General features: G+C 45.5%; 1 protein-coding gene across 1 annotated transcript in view; it reads left to right on the forward strand.

Moving 5' to 3' along the window:
- Positions 1-18,827, forward strand: part of LOC105492004 (lipoprotein(a)) — a 302,231-nt gene that overhangs the window by 119,973 nt on the left and 163,431 nt on the right. The window contains exons 9-14 of the mRNA XM_071095947.1: positions 3,648-3,829; positions 5,036-5,195; positions 9,212-9,393; positions 10,600-10,759; positions 14,768-14,949; positions 16,156-16,315. Of these exons, the coding sequence (XP_070952048.1) occupies positions 3,648-3,829; positions 5,036-5,195; positions 9,212-9,393; positions 10,600-10,759; positions 14,768-14,949; positions 16,156-16,315 (1,026 nt within the window). The remainder of the gene's footprint in view (positions 1-3,647; positions 3,830-5,035; positions 5,196-9,211; positions 9,394-10,599; positions 10,760-14,767; positions 14,950-16,155; positions 16,316-18,827) is intronic.

Raw genomic sequence — 18,827 nt, forward strand, 5'->3', positions numbered from 1 at the left:
AAGGGAAGGTTGTGTTTGCCTTTTCTGTCTGGGCTCATGAGCAAAGATAGGTGCTTATTTATGGACAGGTAAATGTATCTCTTTCTACGTCTGTGTAAACTCCAATGGGGGAGGGAAACACTCGGCCTTAAGTACCAGTGGCCTGAAGGGATACGGGTTCGCAGCAAGAGAAGAGCCAAGGCAGGAAGGCAGATGAGAGTGATGCTGAAAAGAGACGGATGCTGAAAAGCAAAAGGGATGGGGAGATGGACAGAAGCCTGGGTCTGAGCACCCCAGGGCCAATTTTTTGGCCAGCAGCGACTACAAAAGACATGGAGAAATGGTTTCTCCGTGTGGGAGAGGAAATGGTAGAGGCCCTAGCGTATTGAGAGAGGGGCAGTGATGAGCTCAACTCCATAGATGCCTTGGCTTTCTTCCTGGATAGCCTTCCTGCAGTGAGTAGCAAGGAGATGGAGCCCAAGCAGACTGTAGCCATCTTGCTGAAGGTAACGGAGGGATTGGAGTTTGGGATGATTCCGGTAGCTAAAACTTTCTAGGTCTGGCAGAAATAAGACCTGGTTTGTGGAGGAAAGGAGCTCTACAACTACGCATAGAAGTCTCCTCCAGTTGTTGGCCTGACATGACGCTGCATGTGCACAGAAAATGTTCCACAAGAAAGTATGGCAAAGAACATTTACTGAGGAACAGCAGCTACAAGAGAACAGCAAGCTCAATAAAGAAGACAGAGATCACATAGCACTGTGGGAGACTGGAGTTCTTACCAGCTAGACGGGAGAGTCCTCACAGAACACGTTGCGAATTCCGTGGAGACCCCAGAACAGCCATAATTTAAAGGTGGTATTAAGATATTCCGAGAATACAGTCAGCTGCAGACAACCCCTTGCATAGCTGAAAAGCGAGTGTCCAAGCATCAAATCGGTTTCCAAGTCAATGAACTGCCAGTGAGAGGAAATCTCAAGTCTCTTTACAAGTAAACAAGAAAGTCAATTGGCTCAGCTATGAGGTACCCCGAGAGTGAGTCCTAAATTTAAACTTTGAGTACATGTCGGAAAGCATTTCGTGTGATCCATAACCAGGAAATAAATCAGGCCATACAAACAAGCTCAGAAATGACAGAAATGATTAGAATTGTATGAAAATTTGACATATCATTATGACAACCGATTTCAAATATTTAAACAAATGAATATGAAACAAACCAGATGTCATGTCAAGAGAAATTAACAGTATAGAATAGCCAAATCAAATTAAAGAACTAATATAAAAACAGTATGTCTTAAATGAATAAATTACTGCATGGCCACCTGATCAAGTTGGACATCTCAGAAGAAAAAATTAACCAAACCACAATTCTACAGAACCTACAGAACCAGTTACACACACACACACACATACACACACACCCAAATTCAAAACACACCCGTACACGGACTCACGCAAAATCTCACAATTTCTCTCACACACAAGGACACTCCTGGAGAAATAGTGAAATACGAAATCAACCGAGCCTCACAGACACGTAGGAAAATATGAAAAGATTTATTGCATGTGGGAAGCAAGTCACAGAAAAGAGCAAGGGAGTTTGGAGTAGAAGCAAGTGCCGGAATCAAGGATGGTTGATAACTTTTCAATTATGAAGAACGTTGACAAAATCACGGTTTCAAGAACCTCTAGGGATCAAATAGGAAATTTCAGAAACAAACAAACAAACAGAAAAAACCGTGTGTGTCGTACTTCTGTACATCACAGTTTGAAGGTAACAAGGCACAGGCATAATACGAAGAAACATCTCAGGAGAAAGTGGAGGAAAAAGAGCTGTGTCTTCCTAGAAGTACAGTGATACAAATTGCTAATGCGTTCACCGCAGAAACACTGGAAGCCGGATGCCAGGGAATATTATTAAAATGATAATCTGGAACCAGAAGAGATCACCGCGAATGCTGAATCCAGCAATAAAATGCCTTGATGACGATCTCTGTTGGATAAATGCATATTGTGCACTGCCCCAAACAAAGCAACCAGAAACTGCCAGACTTTGGAATGAGCAGCCTTATGTAACAAGAGACGTGACCCGAAGGAATTAGATAGAAGAAGAATAGAAGAAGAAGGGAACTTTCTGCAGCCCACATAATGTAGAATCCAGCAATTCGCAAATGTAGATGGATGTAAATGCAAAATATTTTCTTGATCAAATTTCTATGTCTTTTTCAATGAGAGTTGACTGCTTGAAGCAGAATGATAGCACTATGTTTAAGTTTAGCATGTGTAGAGGTAACAGGTTGAACAGGTAGCTTAAATCATGCAGGTAATAATTGGAAGTGTACCACTGTGTCTTACCTCATGCACGATGGTATGTAATATTAATAAAAGGTTACTGTGTGGGTTCGAAGGGATATTGCAAATCCTAGAGCAATCGCAGTTTTGACCTCTGAGGTTTATGTTATAATAAGAATATTCCATGCATTCCAAAGAGGGAAGCCATGGAAGAAAAAGAAGTCTTACAAGAGCTCGGGCTCTTATACATCCAGTTACTGATTGAACCAGCTTCCTGGAATGGAGGGTCTGAGGTTGAGACTAGGTCACAATTGTAGAGTCTCTAGAGAGAGAGTGTTGGATCCCCATGGCCCAGAATACATTTCCCATTTTCTCAGGCAGCCACAGGTCATGAATGTGAGGATACTGAGAGGTTGGAGCAAGGTTCTTGGGAGGCATAAGGAAGAGCGAATGCTTCAAGATCCCCGCAGCCCAAAGTCCTCCCCTGCTTTGCCCCCTTCTTCATTGCTTTCTGCTCCTCCGTAGCTGTCCGACCTCTTCAGATCTCTTAGTCTACCCTGCCGTCTTCCTTGATGCCATGGGTCCCACTGTTCTTTCAACTCATCCGCTTTCCCTCAGTCCCGGAGTGGCTGCGGCCAGCAGAGGATAGATTGAGAGCAAGAGAGAAGGTCCTGCCCAGGAACCCATTCTAGAGATACTGCATCCTGCCTGGGAGCAACTTTTCCAGGGCAGCTTTGAGAAGTGGTGCGGAAAGAAACCTACTTGACCCACGTGATACGAGAATGACAGACCGTAGTAGTATTCGCACAAGGCGTTTCCATGTGAAACGTAGAGCCTTTTCACTCCGTTTTGAGTACATAGTATGAGAAGGTTGACCTGGAAAGGCTGTCCTTCTGGATTCCATGTTTTCTCGGAAGAACTACATGTTAGTTGCAACTCCCACTTTAGAATATGAAGCCCTACCGAGAGAGATACGCAGACTAGACAGATACAGATACTTTGTGTGCGAATCAACAATGGCACAATACAGGCGTCAAAATGCGTACCAGTTATTCCAGAGAGATGGATTGGGCAGAAGGTAGAAGGAGAATAGTCTGATCATGTTGTGGCCACGTGTATGCATTATCAGTGTCTCTAGGAAGCGTTTGCTCCTTTAGATTTACAAAAATAGTAATAATCTCTTAAGTATGAGAAATGTGCAGAGAGGATTAGTGATTGAGAGCCATTCGTGCTTGTGGCAATCATATGGTACTTTTAATGGGCATATTAGAAAGGCACCAGGAACGACCATGTTGCCGCACAAAGGAGAGGGTGTGGCGTCCCCGTGCATAGTGTCCCACCTCTTGTGACATGTATCGTTTTGGAATTTCCAGTGGCTTGATCAGGAACTACTGCAGGAATCCAGATCCTGTGGCAGCCCCTTATTGTTATACGATGGATCCCAATGTCAGGTGGGAGTACTGCAACCTGACACAATGCTCAGACGCAGAAGGGACTACCGTCGCACCTCTGAATGTCACCCCGGTTCCAAGCCTAGAGGCTCCTTCCGAACAAGGTAAGGAGCCTGTGGCCAGACATCTACACGCTTAGAAGCTGGGATGAAAAGCCATGGAAATTCCCAGTGGTGCGGCAGCTTTCAATGGTCCACGGATGCTCGAGTGTTGACTGAGTTCTGCCATGTAGGGGGAAGCCTGCGTGCACTCTCTGGGGGAGTCGGCGGAGTGATTTCTGGTACAACGTGGGTGGGCTGTGTCTTTAGGATGGGCCCAAACCCTCCAGGGTGATCGCCTGCACAAGTCACCTCGTTGTAAAACGGACTATCTCAGTGTCTTAGCCAACATTTTTATTGTGACATGCTCTGAGGTGTGTGACTCTTTCCAAGCCAGGAAGCATTTCCAGGGATTGCTTCAAGTAGACAGCATTGGGTGCAATCTTCCGCATTGCCGATTCCGAGAAATATGACTCTGGAGCCTGTCGCCCTCGAGAAACCTAACAGGGCTTCCTTAATTCCATATCGCCCTGGGTCTGTGGAGCAGTACATGAGCTCCCAATGCTCTAAGGCTCTGCAGCCCTAGGCTTTGAAGGGAGTGATTTCTCAGTGTTCTTAAACCTCTTTGTGATGGCACTTGTACCTGGGAGGGGTCTGGAGAGAAAGAGTAGTAGACTTCTCCTTTATTGCAATTCAGGATGCGGGGCACGAGAGGATTCCCTCTCTCCTCCAAAGGAATAAGCTTTTGGCCTGCACACATCCCTGAGAAGCAAAGTGTCGTTGCCTTCAGTCAGATATAGAGGACCGTTTTCTGCCCCATGGCCCGGAAGCCAAAGGCCTTGGCTTTCATGAACAACGGTCTAGGGAAACATACCTGTCCCCGCCTCTGTCCCCGACAGCCGATTACCACCTGCAGCCCGCATTGCCAAATGCAGTGCCCTTTGCTCGATCCTGCCCCATTCAGTAGAGTTTCCCAGAAAGGTGGTTGCTCGTGAGCGCACTTTCCAATGAGGAGAGCAGTCTGATCTGTTCTGTTTCTCTAAGGTTGCAGGTGAAATATTTCCAAGAACTGACTACGGTTCTAGAATGGTAGGAATCTGTTGCTTTGGTGTTGGTTTGTTGGTTGGTTTTCTCACATCCCTCGGTCTACGGATAAGGAAAAGAGTACGGTCGTAATTCTCATAGACTCCTTCCTGGTTGTGTCATCAGTGGTTTCACATGTATCTCTGTTCTCAGAGATCCTCAGCTTGATTTCTTCTGTTTTCCTTTCAGCACCGACTGAGCAAAGGCCTGGGGTGCAGGAGTGCTACCACGGTAATGGACAGAGTTATCGAGGCACATACTTCACCACTGTGACAGGAAGAACCTGCCAAGCTTGGTCATCTATGACACCGCACTCTCATAGTCGGACCCCGGAAAACTACCCAAATGGGTATGTCTTTGTTCTTTACCGTAAGAGAAGAAAGGGTCAACTGAAGTTTCTGTTAGAAGAGACGTGCTTCAAGCTGAGTTCTCCGAACTCAACTTGTGTCAGACGCAGATGGCGTAGCAAAATGTCTCAGGATGATTGCCTTGGAGCTACGGGTCTGAGAGAAGAGAACTGTTAGGCTGCCTCTCCTTCCTCCTAGTTTTATGGAGCAGAAGGGACATCTGGAGGCGAGGACATCACATGATGAAGAAAGTCAGAATGGCAAACGACCAAACACTTAGATTACCCTTCCACAACACCCACTAAGGGTCAATGAAGACTTTCCAATTGGAATTCTGTTATTCTGACTTCCAATTCCTGAAGGGAAGGTTGTGTTTGCCTTTTCTGTCTGGGCTCATGAGCAAAGATAGGTGCTTATTTATGGACAGGTAAATGTATCTCTTTCTACGTCTGTGTAAACTCCAATGGGGGAGGGAAACACTCGGCCTTAAGTACCAGTGGCCTGAAGGGATACGGGTTCGCAGCAAGAGAAGAGCCAAGGCAGGAAGGCAGATGAGAGTGATGCTGAAAAGAGACGGATGCTGAAAAGCAAAAGGGATGGGGAGATGGACAGAAGCCTGGGTCTGAGCACCCCAGGGCCAATTTTTTGGCCAGCAGCGACTACAAAAGACATGGAGAAATGGTTTCTCCGTGTGGGAGAGGAAATGGTAGAGGCCCTAGCGTATTGAGAGAGGGGCAGTGATGAGCTCAACTCCATAGATGCCTTGGCTTTCTTCCTGGATAGCCTTCCTGCAGTGAGTAGCAAGGAGATGGAGCCCAAGCAGACTGTAGCCATCTTGCTGAAGGTAACGGAGGGATTGGAGTTTGGGATGATTCCGGTAGCTAAAACTTTCTAGGTCTGGCAGAAATAAGACCTGGTTTGTGGAGGAAAGGAGCTCTACAACTACGCATAGAAGTCTCCTCCAGTTGTTGGCCTGACATGACGCTGCATGTGCACAGAAAATGTTCCACAAGAAAGTATGGCAAAGAACATTTACTGAGGAACAGCAGCTACAAGAGAACAGCAAGCTCAATAAAGAAGACAGAGATCACATAGCACTGTGGGAGACTGGAGTTCTTACCAGCTAGACGGGAGAGTCCTCACAGAACACGTTGCGAATTCCGTGGAGACCCCAGAACAGCCATAATTTAAAGGTGGTATTAAGATATTCCGAGAATACAGTCAGCTGCAGACAACCCCTTGCATAGCTGAAAAGCGAGTGTCCAAGCATCAAATCGGTTTCCAAGTCAATGAACTGCCAGTGAGAGGAAATCTCAAGTCTCTTTACAAGTAAACAAGAAAGTCAATTGGCTCAGCTATGAGGTACCCCGAGAGTGAGTCCTAAATTTAAACTTTGAGTACATGTCGGAAAGCATTTCGTGTGATCCATAACCAGGAAATAAATCAGGCCATACAAACAAGCTCAGAAATGACAGAAATGATTAGAATTGTATGAAAATTTGACATATCATTATGACAACCGATTTCAAATATTTAAACAAATGAATATGAAACAAACCAGATGTCATGTCAAGAGAAATTAACAGTATAGAATAGCCAAATCAAATTAAAGAACTAATATAAAAACAGTATGTCTTAAATGAATAAATTACTGCATGGCCACCTGATCAAGTTGGACATCTCAGAAGAAAAAATTAACCAAACCACAATTCTACAGAACCTACAGAACCAGTTACACACACACACACACATACACACACACCCAAATTCAAAACACACCCGTACACGGACTCACGCAAAATCTCACAATTTCTCTCACACACAAGGACACTCCTGGAGAAATAGTGAAATACGAAATCAACCGAGCCTCACAGACACGTAGGAAAATATGAAAAGATTTATTGCATGTGGGAAGCAAGTCACAGAAAAGAGCAAGGGAGTTTGGAGTAGAAGCAAGTGCCGGAATCAAGGATGGTTGATAACTTTTCAATTATGAAGAACGTTGACAAAATCACGGTTTCAAGAACCTCTAGGGATCAAATAGGAAATTTCAGAAACAAACAAACAAACAAACAAACAAACAGAAAAAACCGTGTGTGTCGTACTTCTGTACATCACAGTTTGAAGGTAACAAGGCACAGGCATAATACGAAGAAACATCTCAGGAGAAAGTGGAGGAAAAAGAGCTGTGTCTTCCTAGAAGTACAGTGATACAAATTGCTAATGCGTTCACCGCAGAAACACTGGAAGCCGGATGCCAGGGAATATTATTAAAATGATAATCTGGAACCAGAAGAGATCACCGCGAATGCTGAATCCAGCAATAAAATGCCTTGATGACGATCTCTGTTGGATAAATGCATATTGTGCACTGCCCCAAACAAAGCAACCAGAAACTGCCAGACTTTGGAATGAGCAGCCTTATGTAACAAGAGACGTGACCCGAAGGAATTAGATAGAAGAAGAATAGAAGAAGAAGGGAACTTTCTGCAGCCCACATAATGTAGAATCCAGCAATTCGCAAATGTAGATGGATGTAAAGGCAAAATATTTTCTTGATCAAATTTCTATGTCTTTTTCAATGAGAGTTGACTGCTTGAAGCAGAATGATAGCACTATGTTTAAATTTAGCATGTGTAGAGGTAACAGGTTGAACAGGTAGCTTAAATCATGCAGGTAATAATTGGAAGTGTACCACTGTGTCTTACCTCATGCACGATGGTATGTAATATTAATAAAAGGTTACTGTGTGGGTTCGAAGGGATATTGCAAATCCTAGGGCAATCGCAGTTTTGACCTCTGAGGTTTATGTTATAATAAGAATATTCCATGCATTCCAAAGAGGGAAGCCATGGAAGAAAAAGAAGTCTTACAAGAGCTCGGGCTCTTATACATCCAGTTACTGATTGAACCAGCTTCCTGGAATGGAGGGTCTGAGGTTGAGACTAGGTCACAATTGTAGAGTCTCTAGAGAGAGAGTGTTGGATCCCCATGGCCCAGAATACATTTCCCATTTTCTCAGGCAGCCACAGGTCATGAATGTGAGGATACTGAGAGGTTGGAGCAAGGTTCTTGGGAGGCATAAGGAAGAGCGAATGCTTCAAGATCCCCGCAGCCCAAAGTCCTCCCCTGCTTTGCCCCCTTCTTCATTGCTTTCTGCTCCTCCGTAGCTGTCCGACCTCTTCAGATCTCTTAGTCTACCCTGCCGTCTTCCTTGATGCCATGGGTCCCACTGTTCTTTCAACTCATCCGCTTTCCCTCAGTCCCGGAGTGGCTGCGGCCAGCAGAGGATAGATTGAGAGCAAGAGAGAAGGTCCTGCCCAGGAACCCATTCTAGAGATACTGCATCCTGCCTGGGAGCAACTTTTCCAGGGCAGCTTTGAGAAGTGGTGCGGAAAGAAACCTACTTGACCCACGTGATACGAGAATGACAGACCGTAGTAGTATTCGCACAAGGCGTTTCCATGTGAAACGTAGAGCCTTTTCACTCCGTTTTGAGTACATAGTATGAGAAGGTTGACCTGGAAAGGCTGTCCTTCTGGATTCCATGTTTTCTCGGAAGAACTACATGTTAGTTGCAACTCCCACTTTAGAATATGAAGCCCTACCGAGAGAGATACGCAGACTAGACAGATACAGATACTTTGTGTGCGAATCAACAATGGCACAATACAGGCGTCAAAATGCGTACCAGTTATTCCAGAGAGATGGATTGGGCAGAAGGTAGAAGGAGAATAGTCTGATCATGTTGTGGCCACGTGTATGCATTATCAGTGTCTCTAGGAAGCGTTTGCTCCTTTAGATTTACAAAAATAGTAATAATCTCTTAAGTATGAGAAATGTGCAGAGAGGATTAGTGATTGAGAGCCATTCGTGCTTGTGGCAATCATATGGTACTTTTAATGGGCATATTAGAAAGGCACCAGGAACGACCATGTTGCCGCACAAAGGAGAGGGTGTGGCGTCCCCGTGCATAGTGTCCCACCTCTTGTGACATGTATCGTTTTGGAATTTCCAGTGGCTTGATCAGGAACTACTGCAGGAATCCAGATCCTGTGGCAGCCCCTTATTGTTATACGATGGATCCCAATGTCAGGTGGGAGTACTGCAACCTGACACAATGCTCAGACGCAGAAGGGACTACCGTCGCACCTCTGAATGTCACCCCGGTTCCAAGCCTAGAGGCTCCTTCCGAACAAGGTAAGGAGCCTGTGGCCAGACATCTACACGCTTAGAAGCTGGGATGAAAAGCCATGGAAATTCCCAGTGGTGCGGCAGCTTTCAATGGTCCACGGATGCTCGAGTGTTGACTGAGTTCTGCCATGTAGGGGGAAGCCTGCGTGCACTCTCTGGGGGAGTCGGCGGAGTGATTTCTGGTACAACGTGGGTGGGCTGTGTCTTTAGGATGGGCCCAAACCCTCCAGGGTGATCGCCTGCACAAGTCACCTCGTTGTAAAACGGACTATCTCAGTGTCTTAGCCAACATTTTTATTGTGACATGCTCTGAGGTGTGTGACTCTTTCCAAGCCAGGAAGCATTTCCAGGGATTGCTTCAAGTAGACAGCATTGGGTGCAATCTTCCGCATTGCCGATTCCGAGAAATATGACTCTGGAGCCTGTCGCCCTCGAGAAACCTAACAGGGCTTCCTTAATTCCATATCGCCCTGGGTCTGTGGAGCAGTACATGAGCTCCCAATGCTCTAAGGCTCTGCAGCCCTAGGCTTTGAAGGGAGTGATTTCTCAGTGTTCTTAAACCTCTTTGTGATGGCACTTGTACCTGGGAGGGGTCTGGAGAGAAAGAGTAGTAGACTTCTCCTTTATTGCAATTCAGGATGCGGGGCACGAGAGGATTCCCTCTCTCCTCCAAAGGAATAAGCTTTTGGCCTGCACACATCCCTGAGAAGCAAAGTGTCGTTGCCTTCAGTCAGATATAGAGGACCGTTTTCTGCCCCATGGCCCGGAAGCCAAAGGCCTTGGCTTTCATGAACAACGGTCTAGGGAAACATACCTGTCCCCGCCTCTGTCCCCGACAGCCGATTACCACCTGCAGCCCGCATTGCCAAATGCAGTGCCCTTTGCTCGATCCTGCCCCATTCAGTAGAGTTTCCCAGAAAGGTGGTTGCTCGTGAGCGCACTTTCCAATGAGGAGAGCAGTCTGATCTGTTCTGTTTCTCTAAGGTTGCAGGTGAAATATTTCCAAGAACTGACTACGGTTCTAGAATGGTAGGAATCTGTTGCTTTGGTGTTGGTTTGTTGGTTGGTTTTCTCACATCCCTCGGTCTACGGATAAGGAAAAGAGTACGGTCGTAATTCTCATAGACTCCTTCCTGGTTGTGTCATCAGTGGCTTCACATGTATCTCTGTTCTCAGAGATCCTCAGCTGGATTTCTTCTGTTTTCCTTTCAGCACCGACTGAGCAAAGGCCTGGGGTGCAGGAGTGCTACCACGGTAATGGACAGAGTTATCGAGGCACATACTTCACCACTGTGACAGGAAGAACCTGCCAAGCTTGGTCATCTATGACACCGCACTCTCATAGTCGGACCCCGGAAAACTACCCAAATGGGTATGTCTTTGTTCTTTACCGTAAGAGAAGAAAGGGTCAACTGAAGTTTCTGTTAGAAGAGACGTGCTTCAAGCTGAGTTCTCCGAACTCAACTTGTGTCAGACGCAGATGGCGTAGCAAAATGTCTCAGGATGATTGCCTTGGAGCTACGGGTCTGAGAGAAGAGAACTGTTAGGCTGCCTCTCCTTCCTCCTAGTTTTATGGAGCAGAAGGGACATCTGGAGGCGAGGACATCACATGATGAAGAAAGTCAGAATGGCAAACGACCAAACACTTAGATTACCCTTCCACAACACCCACTAAGGGTCAATGAAGACTTTCCAATTGGAATTCTGTTATTCTGACTTCCAATTCCTGAAGGGAAGGTTGTGTTTGCCTTTTCTGTCTGGGCTCATGAGCAAAGATAGGTGCTTATTTATGGACAGGTAAATGTATCTCTTTCTACGTCTGTGTAAACTCCAATGGGGGAGGGAAACACTCGGCCTTAAGTACCAGTGGCCTGAAGGGATACGGGTTCGCAGCAAGAGAAGAGCCAAGGCAGGAAGGCAGATGAGAGTGATGCTGAAAAGAGACGGATGCTGAAAAGCAAAAGGGATGGGGAGATGGACAGAAGCCTGGGTCTGAGCACCCCAGGGCCAATTTTTTGGCCAGCAGCGACTACAAAAGACATGGAGAAATGGTTTCTCCGTGTGGGAGAGGAAATGGTAGAGGCCCTAGCGTATTGAGAGAGGGGCAGTGATGAGCTCAACTCCATAGATGCCTTGGCTTTCTTCCTGGATAGCCTTCCTGCAGTGAGTAGCAAGGAGATGGAGCCCAAGCAGACTGTAGCCATCTTGCTGAAGGTAACGGAGGGATTGGAGTTTGGGATGATTCCGGTAGCTAAAACTTTCTAGGTCTGGCAGAAATAAGACCTGGTTTGTGGAGGAAAGGAGCTCTACAACTACGCATAGAAGTCTCCTCCAGTTGTTGGCCTGACATGACGCTGCATGTGCACAGAAAATGTTCCACAAGAAAGTATGGCAAAGAACATTTACTGAGGAACAGCAGCTACAAGAGAACAGCAAGCTCAATAAAGAAGACAGAGATCACATAGCACTGTGGGAGACTGGAGTTCTTACCAGCTAGACGGGAGAGTCCTCACAGAACACGTTGCGAATTCCGTGGAGACCCCAGAACAGCCATAATTTAAAGGTGGTATTACGATATTCCGAGAATACAGTCAGCTGCAGACAACCCCTTGCATAGCTGAAAAGCGAGTGTCCAAGCATCAAATCGGTTTCCAAGTCAATGAACTGCCAGTGAGAGGAAATCTCAAGTCTCTTTACAAGTAAACAAGAAAGTCAATTGGCTCAGCTATGAGGTACCCCGAGAGTGAGTCCTAAATTTAAACTTTGAGTACATGTCGGAAAGCATTTCGTGTGATCCATAACCAGGAAATAAATCAGGCCATACAAACAAGCTCAGAAATGACAGAAATGATTAGAATTGTATGAAAATTTGACATATCATTATGACAACCGATTTCAAATATTTAAACAAATGAATATGAAACAAACCAGATGTCATGTCAAGAGAAATTAACAGTATAGAATAGCCAAATCAAATTAAAGAACTAATATAAAAACAGTATGTCTTAAATGAATAAATTACTGCATGGCCACCTGATCAAGTTGGACATCTCAGAAGAAAAAATTAACCAAACCACAATTCTACAGAACCTACAGAACCAGTTACACACACACACACACATACACACACACCCAAATTCAAAACACACCCGTACACGGACTCACGCAAAATCTCACAATTTCTCTCACACACAAGGACACTCCTGGAGAAATAGTGAAATACGAAATCAACCGAGCCTCACAGACACGTAGGAAAATATGAAAAGATTTATTGCATGTGGGAAGCAAGTCACAGAAAAGAGCAAGGGAGTTTGGAGTAGAAGCAAGTGCCGGAATCAAGGATGGTTGATAACTTTTCAATTATGAAGAACGTTGACAAAATCACGGTTTCAAGAACCTCTAGGGATCAAATAGGAAATTTCAGAAACAAACAAACAAACAAACAGAAAAAACCGTGTGTGTCGTACTTCTGTACATCACAGTTTGAAGGTAACAAGGCACAGGCATAATACGAAGAAACATCTCAGGAGAAAGTGGAGGAAAAAGAGCTGTGTCTTCCTAGAAGTACAGTGATACAAATTGCTAATGCGTTCACCGCAGAAACACTGGAAGCCGGATGCCAGGGAATATTATTAAAATGATAATCTGGAACCAGAAGAGATCACCGCGAATGCTGAATCCAGCAATAAAATGCCTTGATGACGATCTCTGTTGGATAAATGCATATTGTGCACTGCCCCAAACAAAGCAACCAGAAACTGCCAGACTTTGGAATGAGCAGCCTTATGTAACAAGAGACGTGACCCGAAGGAATTAGATAGAAGAAGAATAGAAGAAGAAGGGAACTTTCTGCAGCCCACATAATGTAGAATCCAGCAATTCGCAAATGTAGATGGATGTAAATGCAAAATATTTTCTTGATCAAATTTCTATGTCTTTTTCAATGAGAGTTGACTGCTTGAAGCAGAATGATAGCACTATGTTTAAGTTTAGCATGTGTAGAGGTAACAGGTTGAACAGGTAGCTTAAATCATGCAGGTAATAATTGGAAGTGTACCACTGTGTCTTACCTCATGCACGATGGTATGTAATATTAATAAAAGGTTACTGTGTGGGTTCGAAGGGATATTGCAAATCCTAGAGCAATCGCAGTTTTGACCTCTGAGGTTTATGTTATAATAAGAATATTCCATGCATTCCAAAGAGGGAAGCCATGGAAGAAAAAGAAGTCTTACAAGAGCTCGGGCTCTTATACATCCAGTTACTGATTGAACCAGCTTCCTGGAATGGAGGGTCTGAGGTTGAGACTAGGTCACAATTGTAGAGTCTCTAGAGAGAGAGTGTTGGATCCCCATGGCCCAGAATACATTTCCCATTTTCTCAGGCAGCCACAGGTCATGAATGTGAGGATACTGAGAGGTTGGAGCAAGGTTCTTGGGAGGCATAAGGAAGAGCGAATGCTTCAAGATCCCCGCAGCCCAAAGTCCTCCCCTGCTTTGCCCCCTTCTTCATTGCTTTCTGCTCCTCCGTAGCTGTCCGACCTCTTCAGATCTCTTAGTCTACCCTGCCGTCTTCCTTGATGCCATGGGTCCCACTGTTCTTTCAACTCATCCGCTTTCCCTCAGTCCCGGAGTGGCTGCGGCCAGCAGAGGATAGATTGAGAGCAAGAGAGAAGGTCCTGCCCAGGAACCCATTCTAGAGATACTGCATCCTGCCTGGGAGCAACTTTTCCAGGGCAGCTTTGAGAAGTGGTGCGGAAAGAAACCTACTTGACCCACGTGATACGAGAATGACAGACCGTAGTAGTATTCGCACAAGGCGTTTCCATGTGAAACGTAGAGCCTTTTCACTCCGTTTTGAGTACATAGTATGAGAAGGTTGACCTGGAAAGGCTGTCCTTCTGGATTCCATGTTTTCTCGGAAGAACTACATGTTAGTTGCAACTCCCACTTTAGAATATGAAGCCCTACCGAGAGAGATACGCAGACTAGACAGATACAGATACTTTGTGTGCGAATCAACAATGGCACAATACAGGCGTCAAAATGCGTACCAGTTATTCCAGAGAGATGGATTGGGCAGAAGGTAGAAGGAGAATAGTCTGATCATGTTGTGGCCACGTGTATGCATTATCAGTGTCTCTAGGAAGCGTTTGCTCCTTTAGATTTACAAAAATAGTAATAATCTCTTAAGTATGAGAAATGTGCAGAGAGGATTAGTGATTGAGAGCCATTCGTGCTTGTGGCAATCATATGGTACTTTTAATGGGCATATTAGAAAGGCACCAGGAACGACCATGTTGCCGCACAAAGGAGAGGGTGTGGCGTCCCCGTGCATAGTGTCCCACCTCTTGTGACATGTATCGTTTTGGAATTTCCAGTGGCTTGATCAGGAACTACTGCAGGAATCCAGATCCTGTGGCAGCCCCTTATTGTTATACGATGGATCCCAATGTCAGGTGGGAGTACTGCAACCTGACACAATGCTCAGACGCAGAAGGGACTACCGTCGCACCTCTGAATGTCACCCCGGTTCCAAGCCTAGAGGCTCCTTCCGAACAAGGTAAGGAGCCTGTGGCCAGACATCTACACGCTTAGAAGCTGGGATGAAAAGCCATGGAAATTCCCAGTGGTGCGGCAGCTTTCAATGGTCCACGGATGCTCGAGTGTTGACTGAGTTCTGCCATGTAGGGGGAAGCCTGCGTGCACTCTCTGGGGGAGTCGGCGGAGTGATTTCTGGTACAACGTGGGTGGGCTGTGTCTTTAGGATGGGCCCAAACCCTCCAGGGTGATCGCCTGCACAAGTCACCTCGTTGTAAAACGGACTATCTCAGTGTCTTAGCCAACATTTTTATTGTGACATGCTCTGAGGTGTGTGACTCTTTCCAAGCCAGGAAGCATTTCCAGGGATTGCTTCAAGTAGACAGCATTGGGTGCAATCTTCCGCATTGCCGATTCCGAGAAATATGACTCTGGAGCCTGTCGCCCTCGAGAAACCTAACAGGGCTTCCTTAATTCCATATCGCCCTGGGTCTGTGGAGCAGTACATGAGCTCCCAATGCTCTAAGGCTCTGCAGCCCTAGGCTTTGAAGGGAGTGATTTCTCAGTGTTCTTAAACCTCTTTGTGATGGCACTTGTACCTGGGAGGGGTCTGGAGAGAAAGAGTAGTAGACTTCTCCTTTATTGCAATTCAGGATGCGGGGCACGAGAGGATTCCCTCTCTCCTCCAAAGGAATAAGCTTTTGGCCTGCACACATCCCTGAGAAGCAAAGTGTCGTTGCCTTCAGTCAGATATAGAGGACCGTTTTCTGCCCCATGGCCCGGAAGCCAAAGGCCTTGGCTTTCATGAACAACGGTCTAGGGAAACATACCTGTCCCCGCCTCTGTCCCCGACAGCCGATTACCACCTGCAGCCCGCATTGCCAAATGCAGTGCCCTTTGCTCGATCCTGCCCCATTCAGTAGAGTTTCCCAGAAAGGTGGTTGCTCGTGAGCGCACTTTCCAATGAGGAGAGCAGTCTGATCTGTTCTGTTTCTCTAAGGTTGCAGGTGAAATATTTCCAAGAACTGACTACGGTTCTAGAATGGTAGGAATCTGTTGCTTTGGTGTTGGTTTGTTGGTTGGTTTTCTCACATCCCTCGGTCTACGGATAAGGAAAAGAGTACGGTCGTAATTCTCATAGACTCCTTCCTGGTTGTGTCATCAGTGGTTTCACATGTATCTCTGTTCTCAGAGATCCTCAGCTTGATTTCTTCTGTTTTCCTTTCAGCACCGACTGAGCAAAGGCCTGGGGTGCAGGAGTGCTACCACGGTAATGGACAGAGTTATCGAGGCACATACTTCACCACTGTGACAGGAAGAACCTGCCAAGCTTGGTCATCTATGACACCGCACTCTCATAGTCGGACCCCGGAAAACTACCCAAATGGGTATGTCTTTGTTCTTTACCGTAAGAGAAGAAAGGGTCAACTGAAGTTTCTGTTAGAAGAGACGTGCTTCAAGCTGAGTTCTCCGAACTCAACTTGTGTCAGACGCAGATGGCGTAGCAAAATGTCTCAGGATGATTGCCTTGGAGCTACGGGTCTGAGAGAAGAGAACTGTTAGGCTGCCTCTCCTTCCTCCTAGTTTTATGGAGCAGAAGGGACATCTGGAGGCGAGGACATCACATGATGAAGAAAGTCAGAATGGCAAACGACCAAACACTTAGATTACCCTTCCACAACACCCACTAAGGGTCAATGAAGACTTTCCAATTGGAATTCTGTTATTCTGACTTCCAATTCCTGAAGGGAAGGTTGTGTTTGCCTTTTCTGTCTGGGCTCATGAGCAAAGATAGGTGCTTATTTATGGACAGGTAAATGTATCTCTTTCTACGTCTGTGTAAACTCCAATGGGGGAGGGAAACACTCGGCCTTAAGTACCAGTGGCCTGAAGGGATACGGGTTCGCAGCAAGAGAAGAGCCAAGGCAGGAAGGCAGATGAGAGTGATGCTGAAAAGAGACGGATGCTGAAAAGCAAAAGGGATGGGGAGATGGACAGAAGCCTGGGTCTGAGCACCCCAGGGCCAATTTTTTGGCCAGCAGCGACTACAAAAGACATGGAGAAATGGTTTCTCCGTGTGGGAGAGGAAATGGTAGAGGCCCTAGCGTATTGAGAGAGGGGCAGTGATGAGCTCAACTCCATAGATGCCTTGGCTTTCTTCCTGGATAGCCTTCCTGCAGTGAGTAGCAAGGAGATGGAGCCCAAGCAGACTGTAGCCATCTTGCTGAAGGTAACGGAGGGATTGGAGTTTGGGATGATTCCGGTAGCTAAAACTTTCTAGGTCTGGCAGAAATAAGACCTGGTTTGTGGAGGAAAGGAGCTCTACAACTACGCATAGAAGTCTCCTCCAGTTGTTGGCCTGACATGACGCTGCATGTGCACAGAAAATGTTCCACAAGAAAGTATGGCAAAGAACATTTACTGAGGAACAGCAGCTACAAGAGAACAGCAAGCTCAATAAAGAAGACAGAGATCACATAGCACTGTGGGAGACTGGAGTTCTTACCAGCTAGACGGGAGAGTCCTCACAGAACACGTTGCGAATTCTGTGGAGACCCCAGAACAGCCATAATTTAAAGGTGGTATTAAGATATTCCGAGAATACAGTCAGCTGCAGACAACCCCTTGCATAGCTGAAAAGCGAGTGTCCAAGCATCAAATCGGTTTCCAAGTCAATGAACTGCCAGTGAGAGGAAATCTCAAGTCTCTTTACAAGTAAACAAGAAAGTCAATTGGCTCAGCTATGAGGTACCCCGAGAGTGAGTCCTAAATTTAAACTTTGAGTACATGTCGGAAAGCATTTCGTGTGATCCATAACCAGGAAATAAATCAGGCCATACAAACAAGCTCAGAAATGACAGAAATGATTAGAATTGTATGAAAATTTGACATATCATTATGACAACCGATTTCAAATATTTAAACAAATGAATATGAAACAAACCAGATGTCATGTCAAGAGAAATTAACAGTATAGAATAGCCAAATCAAATTAAAGAACTAATATAAAAACAGTATGTCTTAAATGAATAAATTACTGCATGGCCACCTGATCAAGTTGGACATCTCAGAAGAAAAAATTAACCAAACCACAATTCTACAGAACCTACAGAACCAGTTACACACACACACACACATACACACACACCCAAATTCAAAACACACCCGTACACGGACTCACGCAAAATCTCACAATTTCTCTCACACACAAGGACACTCCTGGAGAAATAGTGAAATACGAAATCAACCGAGCCTCACAGACACGTAGGAAAATATGAAAAGATTTATTGCATGTGGGAAGCAAGTCACAGAAAAGAGCAAGGGAGTTTGGAGTAGAAGCAAGTGCCGGAATCAAGGATGGTTGATAACTTTTCAATTATGAAGAACGTTGACAAAATCACGGTTTCAAGAACCTCTAGGGATCAAATAGGAAATTTCAGAAACAAACAAACAAACAAACAAACAAACAGAAAAAACCGTGTGTGTCGTACTTCTGTACATCACAGTTTGAAGGTAACAAGGCACAGGCATAATACGAAGAAACATCTCAGGAGAAAGTGGAGGAAAAAGAGCTGTGTCTTCCTAGAAGTACAGTGATACAAATTGCTAATGCGTTCACCGCAGAAACACTGGAAGCCGGATGCCAGGGAATATTATTAAAATGATAATCTGGAACCAGAAGAGATCACCGCGAATGCTGAATCCAGCAATAAAATGCCTTGATGACGATCTCTGTTGGATAAATGCATATTGTGCACTGCCCCAAACAAAGCAACCAGAAACTGCCAGACTTTGGAATGAGCAGCCTTATGTAACAAGAGACGTGACCCGAAGGAATTAGATAGAAGAAGAATAGAAGAAGAAGGGAACTTTCTGCAGCCCACATAATGTAGAATCCAG

The sequence above is a fragment of the Macaca nemestrina genome, chromosome 5, assembly GCF_043159975.1.
Source record: "Macaca nemestrina isolate mMacNem1 chromosome 5, mMacNem.hap1, whole genome shotgun sequence".
Taxonomy (NCBI): Eukaryota; Metazoa; Chordata; class Mammalia; order Primates; family Cercopithecidae; genus Macaca; species Macaca nemestrina.